Here is a 16249-nt window from a genome sequence, read left to right as displayed (position 1 = left end):
CCTAAGACTATACAAGTGCTATAAAGCAGGGCAAGTGTAAAGGCAAGGCAAATATAAGATAACCAGAAACGCAGGGAAGGTGGAAGTTAAGAGGCATGTAGTGCATTAACAGACTCGATTGTGCTACCCTTCTACTATCTAGAAAGAAGGGGAAAAGCTATCCTATATATATACGAAGGAGGGGTGGGCCCAGGCATTCAGGGTAGCCAGTAAGAAGGCTCCCCGTAATGCTCGCTATAATACGTCAGCAACCCCGCTATATCCGGCCTTTCCAACCACCCTAACCACCGCACTAGTAATTAGTCACCGCACTAGTAACTAGCCACCACGCTAGTGACTAACCACCACACTAGTGGACTAGCCACCACGCTAGTAGGCCACCACGCTAATTTAGCAATGCCACACCACGCTAGTAGGCCGCCACCACGCTAGTAGGCAACCACGCTAATTTAGCAATGCCACACCTTTTCAACAAGGCCTACCTTACTTGATATACAGTAAATAATCCACTGAAAATCCTTAAGGTAAAAGGCAAAGGCCTGGGTTGGTAAGAATACCGTAAGTCTAAGAGACGGTATAAGGGCCAGAAGGTTAGTAGACCAATAGGGCATTAGACCAGCAGCCTAGTAGGCTACTATAGGATTTTAACAGTTGTGGTTGTAGGGTTTGACGACTGTTAATTAGAACTTAACGGGGCCATGTGGCATCTGCACGATATAGGTCTTACCTTCAAGGCTGATTAGCCGGTACGGCTTATGCTATCTACCCTTTTCTCTCTATACCTATACGTCGGACTATAGGGGTAGTCGGTGGATAGGCTATGTGTTTAGGCCGTTCTATTGGGCGAAGGCATTGCGAACCTGTCGTTTAGCGAGGCATTTCCTAGCTTCGTTAGTAGCCTTTCGTAATATTAAGGCATATTGTGATACTAATAGGCTAAGGGGTGAGTTATCCGTAAGTTGGGGATATGCTCTAAAGACTAGTAACGTAGGTACGAGGCCGTTAGGCCTAGTAGAATTATTGACGGCTTTAATAGCTAGCTGTAGTTTCTATTCCTTTGTTAATAGGTCGCCTACTTCTTTATTGACGATAGTATAGGCTCTGCGTAATGGGGCATAGTATCTCTCGACTTTACTAATGCTGTAGTAGGCTTCGATGGGGATTTTATTTACATTAATAGAGAAAAGCCGGGCATTATGACGGAATTCAGTAGAGGCGAAGTTTGGACTAGTATTATGAATTATCTAATCCGGCGGGCTAAAGTAAATATCGATCTAGTATTCCTTGAGGGTATTCTAGATGTCTTGGGCCTTCTATTTTTGTGGATCGAGGAATCTAGCTGCTTGGAAGCTTGTTGCAGTATCTACGATATATAATACCGGCCGATTGTTAATATAAAGGATGTCGATAATAATTTCGTAGTTGAATTGGCTAGTATTGTTATCCTTGAGGGTAAATTTAAACCGGTTAGGTGCCTTTGCGTTTATCTGGCATTAATGGCATATATGGGTAATACTCTCGATGATATTGCGGTTAATATCGTTATAACCAGCCTATTGAAGCAATTTAGAGAGCCTGTTGATAGAGGGGTGCCTAAATCGACGATAAAGCTAATGGATTTCCTATAATAAGAGGTAGAAGGCAGTAGTATCTATGGCATTGAGAGTCTACTATAGATATCCCTATTTCCTGATAATTAGAACCTTAATATCCCCTTTAATAAGCAAGTTATTAATATTATCCAGCTTTATGCCTATCCTATCTATATCCGTAATAGAATAGAGAAAAGGGGTGCTGCTATTAAGAATGTGGAAGGGGATATTACCGAATATCGTCGGGATATTTAATATACTAAAAGATATGGCAGAACCTGCTCCGAAATTAATAGTATGCTATATATCTATTGACTTAATCGTTAAAGATTTCATTAATTTTATTAGGGCTCTTGCTTAACCTATGCCTGCTGTGGATAGGCCGGAGGCATTAGTATCCGGTAGGATTCCGCGGAAGGTATGGTTACTATAGCGTTCTTCTTCTAGAAAGGCAGAATTATAGTCTGGTAAAGGCATTCGGAAGGGGTCAATTTATAGGAAGGTATATCGGTATGATTTATCTTGTAAGGCTTGCAATATCTCGATAGATAAAAAAGGTAATAGTTCTGTTTGCGCAGGGGTTAAGAAGTACTAAGTGGCTGTAATTTACGGTGCGATAGCGTCTTCTGTTTCCTAATATATAACCCCTGCTATTATGACTTTAATATCTTCAGCGATATTATTAAAATCGGCATCATCGAGGTGGCTTTAATCGGCAGTCCCTTTATATTCTTATATGAAAATATGGAATTTCCTATTATTAGGGGCGGTACGATTGGAACGGTTCTTTAGCCATTATGCCTTTAATTCTTATTGCTCTTTATTAGTATAGTTGGATAACTAATATCCTAATTTATTGCAAACGAAGCATCTTTTTTGATAAGGCCTAGCTAGAAAGGCGCGATTCTATTATTGCCGTTAAGGGGGTCTGTATCGTTAGGGGCATTAATACCGGTTGTAAGATTGACTGTATCTACGATCTGTAAATAACGCTATATTACTATTAATATCTTCAATATCCTGATGTTGTTGGGGCTGCTATTAAAGGAAATAATACTATTGAGTTATATAGGTAGTCTTATAGATAGAAAGGGATCGCCGTAGGTCAGCAGCGAGGCCTTCGAATATAGGGGCATAATAATATAAGGCCTGGCTATACTTAGGGGTATCCCTTATAGCGTTAAGCACTTGCCGATAAAGCTCTGTATTAGCTGTAAAGGGGGGAAAAAGACTATAATATAGGCGCTGAAGTTCCTCTAATAGGATATTGAGGCATTCTAGCTTTGACTTATTAGGATGTTTCGCAATAGTTGATTAGAGTATTATTCTATTCCAACGGTATAAATAGAATTGCTCTATACTCTTATTTTCGAAATAGCTTTTGACTTTGCGCACTATTTTGTTGAAAGTGAGGGTATTACGAATGCGTTCGATATTATTAAAGTAATACATCTTAGTATCGCCGATTAGTATAATTTGAAAAGCTCTAGCGAATGCATAATCGGGCAGTCCTAGAAGGCGGCACTTGCTCTTAAAGGATACTACTTTTGGTATAAGGAAGTTATCTATTTTGCTGCTATATCTATCCTCTATACGATAGCTATGTAAAAGGTTAAATATCTTCTTCGAAATATCGTTAAATCCGGCCTTTATATAGGCTCTTCGGGTATAATCTTTTTAGTGGTGTTCCGGAGGGTATTCTAGAACGGCTTATTGGTAGCCTTACGGTAGGCTAGCGGGATCTTTGGCTGGGTTATCCTATAACCCGGGTCGGTTTAGGTTTATTAGTCCTCCCGTTAAGATGGTCCGTTTATCGGCCTAGGTAGGCCGATAGTGCCGGGAGGGGTCTGGTGCCGTGCCTATCCTTGGCATTATAGGCATTTGAGCCGATAGTTAAGGCATTTGTGCCTATGGGTTGTGGCTGCGATACTATGATTCGTAATATCTAGTATTAAGGGCAGCTGTTTTATTAATATTAGGGGCTTACCCGGTGCCGTTAGTAGCGGTATATTAGGGGATATTGATATTGGTGACCTCGAGCGTATTACTATCGGGACCCTCTATTGAGGGAAGCATATTATCGGGGCGTATAACCTGACCTCTGGCTTTTATGGGCATACTATAATTCCGAGAGGCATTAGGATAGCCGCCTCGGCTAGCTCGGCTAGGGGTATAACCTCTAGGGTATAGTATTTAGTCGGTTGGGCTATAGTCATCGTCTATTATATGCTATTATCGGGAGCCTTCCCCTATCTCAAATAGCGGCCTATAAATAGGCGCTTTCCCTTTTTATTATAGCGGCCGGCCCCTTTCTTCTTCAGTGGGAATAGGGGCCTTTTTTAATATAAATAGAGGGATGAGGGGTTATTGTGCTATTAGTATTGCAAAGTCCCTGGGGGTCGAAGGGGCTTATAAAGGTCTTTATGAGGGTAATCGCGAGGGTGTTCGTGAGGGTATTCGTGACGGTATCTATGAGGGTATTCGAATAATTATAGTAGGGAGTGAATTCCTCGAGCTTGTAATAGAGGGGGCATTCTGGTTTATTTGTATCTCCCGTTCGGTGTAAGCAGTAGGGACTGATTATTCCCTATCTAGATTTAACCGGGATATAAAGGTTTTGCGTGCAAATTGGAGATCTATTTCCTTTTAAGGCCACTTAGGCATATACTCTTATTGGAGATAGTAGGTAAGGGTCTTGACTGCTAACGATCTTGTGCTTCTAATATATACCCTACGTTCCCGTAGGGTTGTTTGGAATTCCCGTAGAAGCTGTTTATTGATACGGTTAAATAGCTCTTTGGTCTATTCCTTATAATCATCACGGAATTATTCCTATAGATTATCATCTATCTCATCGCCTATTGTATAGTTATTAATAAGGTAGGCGATACGATTGTATAACTGTTCGTCCGTAGCATTAGTAGGGTTAATCTGCCCTTTTGAATTAGCCTAGTCCTCTGTGATGGTATCGGCGTGAGGCCTGAGCTTTTTAGGTAGTAATCCTTCTATCGTAATGTTGATAGGGGTAGGCGTATGTATTAGAAGGAAGTAATTAATAAAAGAAAGAAGGAAGTAAGGAAGAAGGTTAGGAAGGAAGTAAGGAAGGAAGCAATAGTCGGGTAGGATGTTATAGGCGTTCCGGTTGCTTATTTGACTATTGAATGTAATGGTAAATAGGTTCTTTACTATTATGAGGCTCTGAGTCGCTTGCATAAGAACCTGCGTTTATATGCCTGCTAATAGTATTCACTGGCTGTTATACTATTAGTGTGATATTTAGCGATTGTTCCTTGTGATAGACGAGTAGGGAAGGTTAGATATAATTAGTTTATCCCTTGGTTCGTGACATCTGTAGCCGTTCCTCTGAATAGGCTAGATCACGTTCTTTATTAGTACGATTTAATTAAACCGTCTCTTCTTGCTGGTCTTAGCTAATCTGTGAAGTGAACTTCAACTTTACTGATTAGTATTGGTTTTACTAAGGGGTACCCAGTTGTACGTAGGGTTGCGCGCGTGGTATTAAGTACCGTAAGGTCACCGGTTAAAGGTATGATTACTTCTTTGATTATGACTATCTAACTAAGAGGGAAGAAAGGAAGTAAAAGAGGAATTATACGATGTGGCCTTTTTGTGCGTGCCGTTGTTATGTGCATCGGCGCAGTCGGGCCGGGCTGCCCGCGTGCCCTACCGGGCTCAGGGGTAAAGGGGCAAAAGGGGCCAAAGTGGCCACATCGTGCGCATCGGGTATGCGCGGCACATCCGTCGCAATGTGCCCAATTGGTGCCCAATTGGGCACCTTGCGACAGCGATTCCGACAGCACCTCCTGCCAGGCAAACGCCTAAAATCACCTAAAAGCACCTGAAATCGCCTGAAAGAAATTAAGCAGCCGGACCCCGGACGTGGAGTGGAGACTGCGTCCTTCCCTCATCACTGAGTCATCACGAATAGCGCCATGTGGACCTCGCGATTGCCCCATCAAGCCTTAACATCTTGATACCCTTGTCGCTCGCGCTTCTACAGGTCCACCCCCAACACCACACCATCTTCAGCGACAATTTGAGGCAAGCGGTTCACTTTTGCTCACAAACTGTAACTGCATGTGCCGCAAGCCTCTAGTGACTCTCGGCTACCGGACTTGTCGTCCTTCCCTTATCCGCCACGGAACCCCCGTCCCTGTCCCTGCTGGAGAATGGGCCTTTCTTGACCAGTTGCCACCATGGGCGCTGTAGCCAGAACGACGAACCGATCTATGACGCCTCGGAAGCCCATGACAGCAGCGTCCCTGTCTAGGAAACCAGCAAAACCAAATGGAAGCATTCTAAACTTTTTCCAAAAGACGCAGCGCCCCGAAGGGTCTCTTTTTGTCGGAGCTGCCACTGGTTTTACGGGTCATGTCGAGGACAATTGCGGGAGAGATGATGATCAACGTGATGAGTCGACGTCGCCCAACAAGAAGCGAAAGGTCAGCGGAGAGCAAGGAATCGCGTTGCGAGACGAGGAAAATTCATCCTCTGGACAATTCGAATGCTCCAAACTCGGCGATCCAAAATACCCCAAGAACAATTCTCGGCTCAGGGTACCTTTTCTCATGGATTCTGACAGCGATGGCGACGATGGCGACGACGGCGACGGCAACTACGACAACAGACGGGACACGAGTCCTTCGCATACCTGCAATTCAATACCTCAGTCTCTCGACATCCCTTCCAAACAAGACCTCAAACCATCAACGTGCAAGCCCCATGATGAACAGCACTCAGTCTCTGGAAACACTGCCGGAGAGGAGCATGTTAGCCCGCTGTACGACAAGTTCTCGGAACTCGAGGGTGATGCAGAAATGGACCTTCTAGATCTAGATGGTTTCGAAGGCGAAGAGTTGCGAGAAATGAGATTTATGCAGGAACAAGCACGCCTGGAGGCCGAAGAAGCCGGCACTTTAAATGAGGATTTCGGTGAAGACTTCTTTATCGATGAATCGGCAACCCAGAGCTGTCCAATCTGTAATGGAAACTTGACCAGCCTCTCCATGGACGATGCGACTCGGCATGTCAACTCGTGTTTGGACGGCAACCCAATACCGTTGCCTAGTCCGAAGCCAGAAAAGCCGAAACGGCCACCGGTAGAAACCCAAGCCGCGGAGATCAGCAAAAGATTCGCACGTGCGGCGATTCCAAGACCAGGTCAAGCAAGCCCTTTCCAACTAGAAAATGGCACCAAGGCATGCAGCGCCAAATCGGCCTTTTCGGAGCTCATGTCAAACAAAGCTGAAGATTCTGCATGGGCCGCCGCCGCCGCCGCCGAGAACGCTTCGAGGGGGCGCCCAGCCTACGAGAGAACATGCCCTTTTTACAAAATCATACCCGGATTCAATATTTGTGTCGACGCGTTCCGGTACGGAGCTGTCAAGGGCTGCAAGGCGTATTTCCTCAGCCATTTCCATAGCGATCATTACATTGGACTTACAGCCAACTGGACTCATGGTCCAATTTACTGCAGCAAAGTGACGGGCAGCCTCGTCAAGCAGCAGCTCAGGACTGCCGCAAAGTGGGTTGTGGAAATGGAATTCGAGAAGTCATACGACATTCCCGGAACAGACGGCGCCACGGTGGTCATGATAGCCGCAAACCACTGCCCCGGGAGCTCACTGTTCCTGTTTCAGAAGCCAGCCGAGACCGGTCCGAAGCGAAGAGGGAAGCGAATCCTACACTGCGGTGACTTTCGAGCTTGTCCGTCACATGTCAATCACCCACTGATGAGACCTGACGTCAAAGACGAGCTCACGGGGAAGCTTAGCCAACAAGTCATCGACATTTGCTATCTGGATACTACCTATCTCAATCCGAGATACTCTTTTCCCCCACAAGACGATGTCGTCAAGGCTTGTGCCGACTTATGTGCCTCTCTCTCGCCGGATCCGAACTGCAAAGATGACGTGTGGGAAAAGGGCGCCAAAGAGGAAGGAACACGCGCTGTGAGCAAATACTTCCAAAGAGAGAAGCAAAGTGGCGAATCAAAAGACTTGCCAAAGTCGAAGCTGACGTCCCGGCTTCTCATCATATGCGGCACATACTCGATTGGAAAAGAGCGGATTTGCGTTGCCATTGCCAAGGCCCTCAAGACCAAGATATATGCCAACCCTGGAAAGATGAGGATCTGCAAGCAGCTTGACGACCCAGAGCTCTCTGACTTGCTGACTTCCGACCCTATTGAAGCTCAGGTACACATGCAGTCACTCATGGAAATCCGGGCCGAAACGTTGCAGGAGTACTTGAACGGATATAAACCACACTTTAGCCGCATTGTGGGTTTTCGTCCCACTGGTTGGACCTACAGGCCGCCGAATGGTAAGCAGATAACGGCGAATACCTCGCCGTCCACCATATCCACTCAGCAGCTTCTCCACGGCAGAAGTTGGAGGACAAGGTTCGCATACAAAGATTTCGTAGCACAGAGAGGGAGCACCAAAGAAGCCATGTGTTTCGGTGTCCCCTATTCGGAACACAGTAGCTTTCGGGAGCTAGCCATGTTCATTATGAGCTTGAGGATAGACAAGGTCATTCCTACTGTCAACGTCGGGAGTGAACAGTCTAGGAAGAGGATGAAGGGATGGCTAGATCGATGGTCATCCGAGAGGAGGCGCGGGGGCCTGACTCATCCACTAGTGGAAGGTCAAGATGATGAGGATAACAAGAGAACATTATTATTATGGGACGACAGATCCGGAAAGGGAGGCGGTGTCTGGTGGTGATTTGTTGGAAACACCAGGGTGAGTAGGACTAGTGGACTGTATGAAACCCGATCAAGACAAAACATGATATGGAGATGATTTTGGGTGAACAGGTTGAGATTTATATAACTGGTCTGAAGAATATCATTAGTCCATTATCCACTGTCACTGTCGCGACACTGTCACGACACTGTCGGCCACGGCCCGTACAACTCTTTTGCGACATGTCCTTGTGCGCACTGATGCGTGTGTAAACAGCTCCCCAGTGAGGAAGGGCTGGGGAAAGAAAAAAGACGCTTGACAAAAATTGATGCTCAGTCCGTCACGTTACCTATTTTTTGGCTTGGTGAGTGGCAGCTTCTATAAGAACGAGTCAGCCCGGCTTGCTCTTCAAAGCCTCCCTCGGGACAAGTATCCCATGAGCGCACTAACCTCTCCTCGTCGCATCCTCCAGCAACTGGGTATCTACCGAAGCAGCAGGCAAATGAACGTAGCGCACAACAGAACCCCGGATGAAGACATTCTTGACAGAGCTCTGAGAACAAAGTAGTCAGCAATCAGAAAGCGCGGCATTCCCGCCTCCCCGCAGGCAGAAAAACGAAGCGAGCTGCCCCCCTGGTCACGATGGCGCAGGCGATTCTGACGCACCAGATGGGGGTACTTGAGCTCCTCCACCACCGAGATATCGTCCAGCTTGATGTTGAGATACTGGTCCACGCTTTTCAGCGTTCCTTTGAGCTGGATGTCGTTTTTGAGCTCCACGGTGACCTCTTGGTCGATGAGGGTCTTGAAGAAGCTGGCGCGCAGTTAGGAGACTGGGCGGTCGGGGATGACGGACTGCGAAACGGGGGCCCGGGCCGTGTGCACCGGCTGCCCGTTCGTGGGAAGGGCAATGAGAGCTGGACGGTACCTGAAGAAGAGCATGATGGGTGCCGGGGGGGGGGGGGGGGAGGCGTCGCTCAATGCTGAGGATGTTGGGTTGTTCAGGCGGTCCCTCGTTTCATCACCGGCTAGGATTAAGGTAGCGGTATGGAACCCGAAGGGTCGCTTTCCAGAGTCGATTGGTTCCCGGACGTAGGCTTGCTGCTTGCTATTCAACAGAGTTGTTTGTAGGTCGTTTTTCCTTCATCGGGTGGTTATTCAAGGCCCCATCACTTCATCAGAAATACATGTCAAGTGGGATAACGGTTGTGTCACGTGATGAGTCGGCTGCTCCCTGCTCCACACTTGCTCTGGTTGCTGGAAGGCATCTAATGCAAGGTGGTGGTTCTTGTTTTGGCCTGGAAAGAGACACAACAGCTACCTGCTCCACGCAACCTGCGAGAACTACTATTTCCAACTCTATGCTACATGTACAAATGCCCTCTTCTTGGCGCTTCGCTCGTGGCTTTCGTCCTCCCAGTTCTCGTCGACGTAGTCCTTGATGCTGCTGTCGCGCAGTTGCATGCTCACAACCTTGAGCGCTGCCATGTTGATGCCCATCTCGTCCTTTTGTCTCCTCAAGGCTGCTCGCAAGTTTGACCGTATCCCGTCCATCATGGCTCTCATTGTCCGGCTGGCCACAATTTGCCTGTGGTGGGTCTTGATCATGAAGAAGAGAATGCGGCATGTCAGAGGGATATTCATGGATCGCATGGCGAAGATGTTGAGGAATGTGAAGAGGACGGGGACGGTGGCAAATGGCAAGACGAGCAGTGCGTCGTGCAATGCAGATGCCTTGATGCGCTGTAGCACCGACATGACGTGGGCCTCGGCGGTGACGCCCAGCGCGAGAAATACCGGGTTGCGCTGAGGCGGCGGCGCACTGGGACTCGACAGCTTGGCTTCCTCGTACTCCTTCATCAGGTTCAAGTCGGCCATGCCCATCTCCAGGGCCTCTTGTATTCGCTCTCCAGCCATGACCGTCTCGGTGGTTTGTTTTGTGGCCGCCGCGACCTCGCCATTCTCGTCCTCCGCGTCGAGGTCCTTTTCCAGAGACGTGGTCAAAGTGCTTTCGTATAATTCTTCAATCTCCTTTTCTCTTTCTTCTTCCAAGAAGATCTGCTCGTCGGTCTCGTCCCAGACGCGCACGCTCTTGTCGTGGCCAGCACTGACGAGAAAGTCCCCTCTATGGCTTATGGCAATTGTCCAAATCTCCCCGTGATGGCCGTCCAGCCTCTGGATCTGCTCGAATTTGTCTCCATCCCAGTACCGAATCGTCCGATCCTTGCTGCTGCTGAAAAAGTGATGGCCATTACCGTCGGAATTGTGTGGTACAAACGCAACTTGTACGATGCTGTCTTGGTGACCAAACAAGGCTTTGTGACAGTCTCCAAAATCCAGGCCCCAGACTCGAATATTTTTGTCTGCCGAGCTTGTAACGATGAGCTTACTATCGTATGAGATGTCCATGCTCAACACGGGGAGCTTGTGGCCGTAAAGGTTGAGGTAGAGCTTCAACGAGTCGACAAAGAAGACCTTGACAGTGTTGTCCAGCAACGAAACGGCAAGTAATTTGGCATCCGGTGAAAACTTCAGGCTCAGAATGTCATCAGAAACTTTGAGAAGCCTGGATTGAACAAGCTTCAGCTTGGGACTTGTTCGCTTCGTGCCGAGAATCTCTTCTTGGATAATCTTGAAATCCCAAAACTTTGCCGTCTTGTCTGCGCTGCCAGAAACGACGGATCGCCCATCCGGGTGAATGCCGAGGCTCCAGATTGCACCTTCATGTGCCTGGATATTATCCAGCAGTGACGCTGAAGCAACATCAAAGAGCTGGAGTTCGCCTGACTTGGTGCCCACGACGACAACCTTATCTCCAGGCAAAAAAGCACAGCAGAGAGCGTAGCCGCAATCAAACGTTCGAAGACATGCTTGTGTCTTGATATTCCAGACCTTCAAAGATCCATTGGCAGCCGAGGCGAGCATTTTATCGTCCGAGCTTATCGACAGAGCTCTGATGTCGGAGCGGTGGCCAGGCAGTTCCACCGACAGAGTACGGCTGTAGTCGGGTATATCGTCCTTCTTGCGCTCGACCTTTTTCCTATCGGGAACATTGTAATACTCCAACTGATTGTTCGTCGTGGCCACTAGCAACTGAAGATCCTTTTGGTTGCCAGACGTTGCCCAATCAATCGACCGCACCTTGCCTCCGGTTCGGACAATAACGTACTGAGCGAATACGTCGCTGACATCAGCTTCAGAAATATCTTCCGCGCCGTCGTCCTCGTTTTCCACTTCCTCTTCCTGACTTTTGTTCTTCTCCCTGTTCTTCTCTCTACGCCTCCTCCTCTTTCGAGCAAGACTCTTGCGAACCTCTGTCTCGGATCTAACTCTCCAAACCTCAACAGCCTTCTCTAGACCGTGTACAGCAAAGTAGTTTCGCCGGGGGTGAAAAGCTATCTCTGTTGCGCGTTCCTTGCTTTGCCTGTGAAGAACTCCGCGATCGAGGAGATAACGACCTGCTGCTGGCGTGTCTGCTAGCCGAGAGCTAGCCGACAGGCCCTCTGCATTCAAAGACCAGACTTTCATCTCTCCGTCATTGCCTGCCGTGATGCATCCGCTCAGGTCAGGGGACACACCGAGAGCCCAGCATTCGCCGTTTGTTTGGGAGATGTGCGTCTCTACACAGTGTCTTGATGACAAGTCCCAGAGCTTCAGAAGCGAATCTTTGCCAGTAGTCAGTAGGAAGCCGTCCGAAGAAGTGTCCTGATCCAAGGTGACGCCAACTGATCCAACTTCATCTTCAATCTGTGGCTCCGGCTCAATGAAGAAAAGCCCAGTTACCTGATCTTTGTGACCCCGAAGTTTGAATTGACCGACCTCGGCGACGAGATCCCAGATGATGATGTCCGTGTCCTTGGAACCGCTGGCAAGTCTGACACCCGACTTGTCAAACGCGAGCGTTGTGATAGCGGACCTGTGACCGTTGAAGTTGACAATAACTGTTGAAATTTTCCTATCCCAGAGTCTGATGCTGCCGTCGTCATATCCGACAGCGAAAATATCCTTGTCTGTTTTACTTTGCGCAATGGCAGTCACAACCGACCTACATCGTTCGGCCCTCCATCGGCTGACAAGTTCCCCCTTCTTGACATCCCAGCAGATAACATCTTCATTGGCCGCTACAAACGCTTGTCCTGCGCCAGTGCCAGCCCGCTCCTTGGCGGCCCAAACGATGTTGGAAGTGTTGGTTACAACTACACCAAATGACTTGGAATGCTCGTACTTCCTAGGTTTTATTGATCAGTACCCGGAAAGAAGAAGATGAATACCGATCGAAAAAAAAAAAAAAAAAGTACTTACAAGTACGACTTTACCATTTTTGCTCAACTAGCAAATTTGACTGATGCTGGGGTTTTGGGGGCAGAGATCAAGCTCGCAGCATCATGACCAGAGGCGCAAACCGGGTTGCTTTTTTTTTTCTCTTCTTTCCTGCTTATCGATAGCAAGCAACAGTCAGAGTAGAATCAATGAATGCGTCACGTGGACCCGAGTCTTTTGGGAGCTTGGCATCCCGCATTCGCTCAGCCCCACCACGCTGTCGTCAACTGCTTCAACAAGCTCGAGGACAAGAAGCAGACAAGTGTAGAAAGCTAACCCCGCCAACATACCCAGAAAGATGCTTCTCCTCGACTATCAAAATGTATTGATTCAGTCAGTCCTTACGGAAAGATTCTCAGGGTCTGTTACCTTCTTCTAAGCCTTTCAATGCCGAAAGACTGACATTCAACAGCGCCCCAGCGGCCTCGATCGATCAAACTGTCTCGGATTTCGACGGTGTGACCTTCCATATCTCAACACCCGAAAGCAAAACCAAGATTCTACTCTCTCTTCAAATAAGATGTTTCCCAGATCTAGTTCAATATGGCGCCGAGGAAGTTCTTCAGCGCGAATACGGCCCATACGTCACCCATACAGAACCGGGATATGACTTTTCTGTCCTAATCGACCTCGAGAACCTGCCGGCAGAGAAAGGTTGGTTTCCGACCGATTTTTCCGTACAGAATTGGATTCTTTAGGATTAATTTATAAGATTGAAGAGGATCGCGATGCTTTGGCGATGAAGTTCTCTTTGCTGAAACGAAACGCCATGGCGGCTCCATTTGAGCAAGCCTATCAAGAGCACTATGAACTGAAAGAACAAGCTTCCAAGTTTACTTCAGAGGAAGCTCCTCAAGGAGTGCGAGAAGGTGGTCAAGTCAAAGCGATTCGTTACCGCGAAGAAGAAGCCATCTACGTCAAGGCCAGTCATGACAGAGTAACTGTCATCTTCAGCACTGTCTTCAGGGAAGAGACGGATAGGGTGTTTGGCAAGGTCTTTATCCAAGAATTCGTGGATGCCCGAAGGAGGGCTATCCAGAATGCTCCTCAAGTTTTGTTCAGGAACGATCCTCCATTGGAACTTGAAGGTGTCCCCGGGGTTCCGAGTGCTGGTGCGGGCGAAATCGGTTATGTCACGTTTGGTACGCAAAAGTGCCATCTCCAGTTGTGTCGCATCGTACTGACAGGCGTAGTTCTCTTCTCGAGACATTTGACTGCTCAGCGCATGCCAATCGTGATTTCGCACATCCAGACTTTCCGGGATTACTTCCATTACCATATCAAGGCCTCCAAGGCCTACATTCATTCAAGAATGCGCAAGAGAACTGCAGACTTCCTCCAGGGTTGGTATTGTCGTGTCGCTCCTGCTCTACTTTCAAGGCTAATGTAATTTCAGTGTTGCGTCGCGCACGTCCCGATAGCGAGGAAAAGGAAAGGAAGACGGCAAGTGGACGATCATTCAAGGTTCAGGGAAGCTAATTGCGAAGATTACATGTCGTAGAATCACATCCACATATTACGTGTTAGGCCTGCTCGCCATCATCCACCAAATATAACAAGCCGACCATGAAGTGTTTGAAATGTCATGCATGCAATCTCCAAGTAAACTCTGTTTATTGTGCTTGCCGCGTTCGTTCACTTGCCAATACTGTGTGAGTAACGATGCTTGTGTTTGCTGGGTTCATGTAAATTAGTTGGTGTCTGTCTGCCTCCGACAGCCGACGGTCGGCAGTCGGCAGTTGGCAGTTGGCAGCCCACGGTCAGCCACTGCCGAGTCTGACAAAGCACCGCCCAGTCTCCCAAAAGTCACGACTCACGACATGGGCTTGTCCATAGACATTGTTCTCTATTACACAACGTCCTGCCCCCTACTCCGCCAGCGGTTCATGGCCTCTTGGCCAATGGGTCGCACACAGAATGGTTTGGCCTTTTGAATCACGAACTTCGACGAGAGATGATCAAGAAGCAAATTCGTCGACAAATCGCCGCGACCCGTGGTCAGAGGCTTTGGGGCGAGCAGAGGCAGGCCCTTTGGCAGCTGCCAGAGAATGGGCTCCCGTAGTAGTTATTTCACTTCTGGGACTCGGTGCACTACAACTTTATGCGAATTATCTTCGTCGAATACCTGGCGCCGCGTTTGTCCGGCCATCTTTTTTCAGATCACGAAGTCTGTTTGGCAGAGTCACGAGCGTAGGCGATGGTGACAATTTCCACCTCTTCCACACACCAGGCGGGAGAGTCGTGGGCTGGGGCTGGCTGAGAAAGATACCTCATAGCAGGAAAGAACTGAAAGACCGCACGGTAGATGTTCCGTTTCGCATTTCGCTGCTTTGGGGGCTTGACTGACGGTTTGATTGCAGATTCCTATCCGTATTGCTGGCGTTGATGCTCCGGAAGGAGCACATTTCGGACGCCCGGCTCAACCATTTTCCGACGAAGCTCTGCGATGGCTATCCGACTATATCTTGCACAGAAATGTGCGAGCTTATATATATAAACGCGATCATTACAACCGCATTGTCGCGACGGTTTATGTTCGCCGGTTTCTGCTACGACGAAACGTCGGTCTAGAAATGGTCAAGAGAGGCCTCGCAACGACGTATGAGGCAAAAACGGGTGGCGAGTATGGCGGAATCAGATCAGTTTATGAGAAGGCCGAAGCCGAAGCCAAGAGAAAGCGGAAGGGCATGTGGTCAGGAAGTCCAAGCCAGTTTCAGAGCCCAAGGGAGTACAAATCTCAGCACCAACAGAAGTCTGAGAGCTAAGGCCTCGGCAAAGGGTGTCTGTCGCCGATTCTCGGTCCATCAATTTCAGCTACCGCCAGTTTCATCTACGATTGATCCTATCGTGAAGAGTACTCGATAGTCGACGCTTGCTCCGCAAGGTGCATCTATTGTCAAATGCTGCGGGCATGCCGCCGCTCGCGTTATCGAAGCAATGGCAGGTCTCATGTCAAACGGAAATGCCAAGGCATTGCTGCTCTCGGGAACGGCGAAGGAATTGGATGAGTCAAAGATGGCCAGATGGGCCAGCTATGAAGTAGCACGATGGCCTGTATAGCTCCTATGATGGGTGGAGAAATTGTCTTTTGTCTTCCCCTCGGTTTGGGCTACAAGCCGCAGTCGACATCAAGTCGTTGGAAGGACCTTCTCAAGCAGGATAAATTCTTGCAAGCTCATCCACCGTCATATCAAACGCGAAGATGCTTTCGTTGCTACACAGTTCGGTTTGAAACCCATCATAGCCTCACGTGATCCCGCTGGCTGGACTCACTTGGTCTAACTCCGTACTGGCTGAGAGAAAGCTATTATGTGGTACCACCACACAAAATGAGAGATTACTACGGGGAAGGTTAAGAAGCGTTCACGGCAGCCGCATGACTTGGAACCCGGCTCGTCGGGAATTTGCGCGAGTCCTAGCTCAGCCCCAGGCGTACATGTATTGTTTTCCACGGTACCTACCTCATGCGATGACATGACACGATGCATCAGTCAATGGATCATTGCGGCCGAAGAAAAGCCACATGCGGCCTGGATACCCAAAAAGCACCTGTGCTGTCTGCTGTCCTGTTGTCTACTTCGGGGACAGAGTATTGATAAGCATGGAGCACCACTTCGGCTGCGAAAC

At 48.3% G+C, this 16249-nt stretch overlaps 5 protein-coding genes across 5 annotated transcripts; 3 read left to right on the top strand and 2 right to left on the bottom strand.

Moving 5' to 3' along the window:
- Nucleotides 1-5809: 5809 nt before the first annotated feature.
- Nucleotides 5810-8341, top strand: UV8b_02041 (uncharacterized protein; the record flags this gene model as incomplete). Its single annotated transcript, XM_043139539.1, has 1 exon — nucleotides 5810-8341. The coding sequence occupies one exon, from the start codon at nucleotides 5810-5812 to the stop codon at nucleotides 8339-8341; it is 2532 nt and encodes an 843-aa protein (XP_042995473.1).
- Nucleotides 8342-8651: 310 nt separating this feature from the next.
- Nucleotides 8652-9244, bottom strand: UV8b_02040 (uncharacterized protein; the record flags this gene model as incomplete). Its single annotated transcript, XM_043139538.1, has 4 exons — nucleotides 8652-8680; nucleotides 8753-8855; nucleotides 8969-9116; nucleotides 9231-9244. The coding sequence occupies 4 exons, from the start codon at nucleotides 9242-9244 to the stop codon at nucleotides 8652-8654; spliced, it is 294 nt and encodes a 97-aa protein (XP_042995472.1).
- A 417-nt stretch (nucleotides 9245-9661) lies between these two features.
- Nucleotides 9662-12621, bottom strand: UV8b_02039 (uncharacterized protein; the record flags this gene model as incomplete). The annotated part of the gene is made up of 2 exons (XM_043139537.1): nucleotides 9662-12530; nucleotides 12605-12621. The coding sequence occupies 2 exons, from the start codon at nucleotides 12619-12621 to the stop codon at nucleotides 9662-9664; spliced, it is 2886 nt and encodes a 961-aa protein (XP_042995471.1).
- Nucleotides 12622-12920: 299 nt separating this feature from the next.
- UV8b_02038 (uncharacterized protein) lies at nucleotides 12921-14101 on the top strand (the record flags this gene model as incomplete). The annotated part of the gene is made up of 5 exons (XM_043139536.1): nucleotides 12921-12982; nucleotides 13035-13276; nucleotides 13342-13764; nucleotides 13816-13965; nucleotides 14019-14101. 5 exons carry the CDS (start codon nucleotides 12921-12923, stop codon nucleotides 14099-14101), a joined length of 960 nt encoding a protein of 319 aa, XP_042995470.1.
- Nucleotides 14102-14539: 438 nt separating this feature from the next.
- On the top strand, nucleotides 14540-15387 carry UV8b_02037 (uncharacterized protein; the record flags this gene model as incomplete). The annotated part of the gene is made up of 2 exons (XM_043139535.1): nucleotides 14540-14923; nucleotides 14983-15387. 2 exons carry the CDS (start codon nucleotides 14540-14542, stop codon nucleotides 15385-15387), a joined length of 789 nt encoding a protein of 262 aa, XP_042995469.1.
- Nucleotides 15388-16249: the final 862 nt, after the last annotated feature.

Source organism: Ustilaginoidea virens, chromosome 2 (genome assembly GCF_000687475.1).
Source record: "Ustilaginoidea virens chromosome 2, complete sequence".
NCBI classification, from domain to species: Eukaryota; Fungi; Ascomycota; class Sordariomycetes; order Hypocreales; family Clavicipitaceae; genus Ustilaginoidea; species Ustilaginoidea virens.
This window is presented reverse-complemented; position numbering and strand designations above follow the sequence as displayed.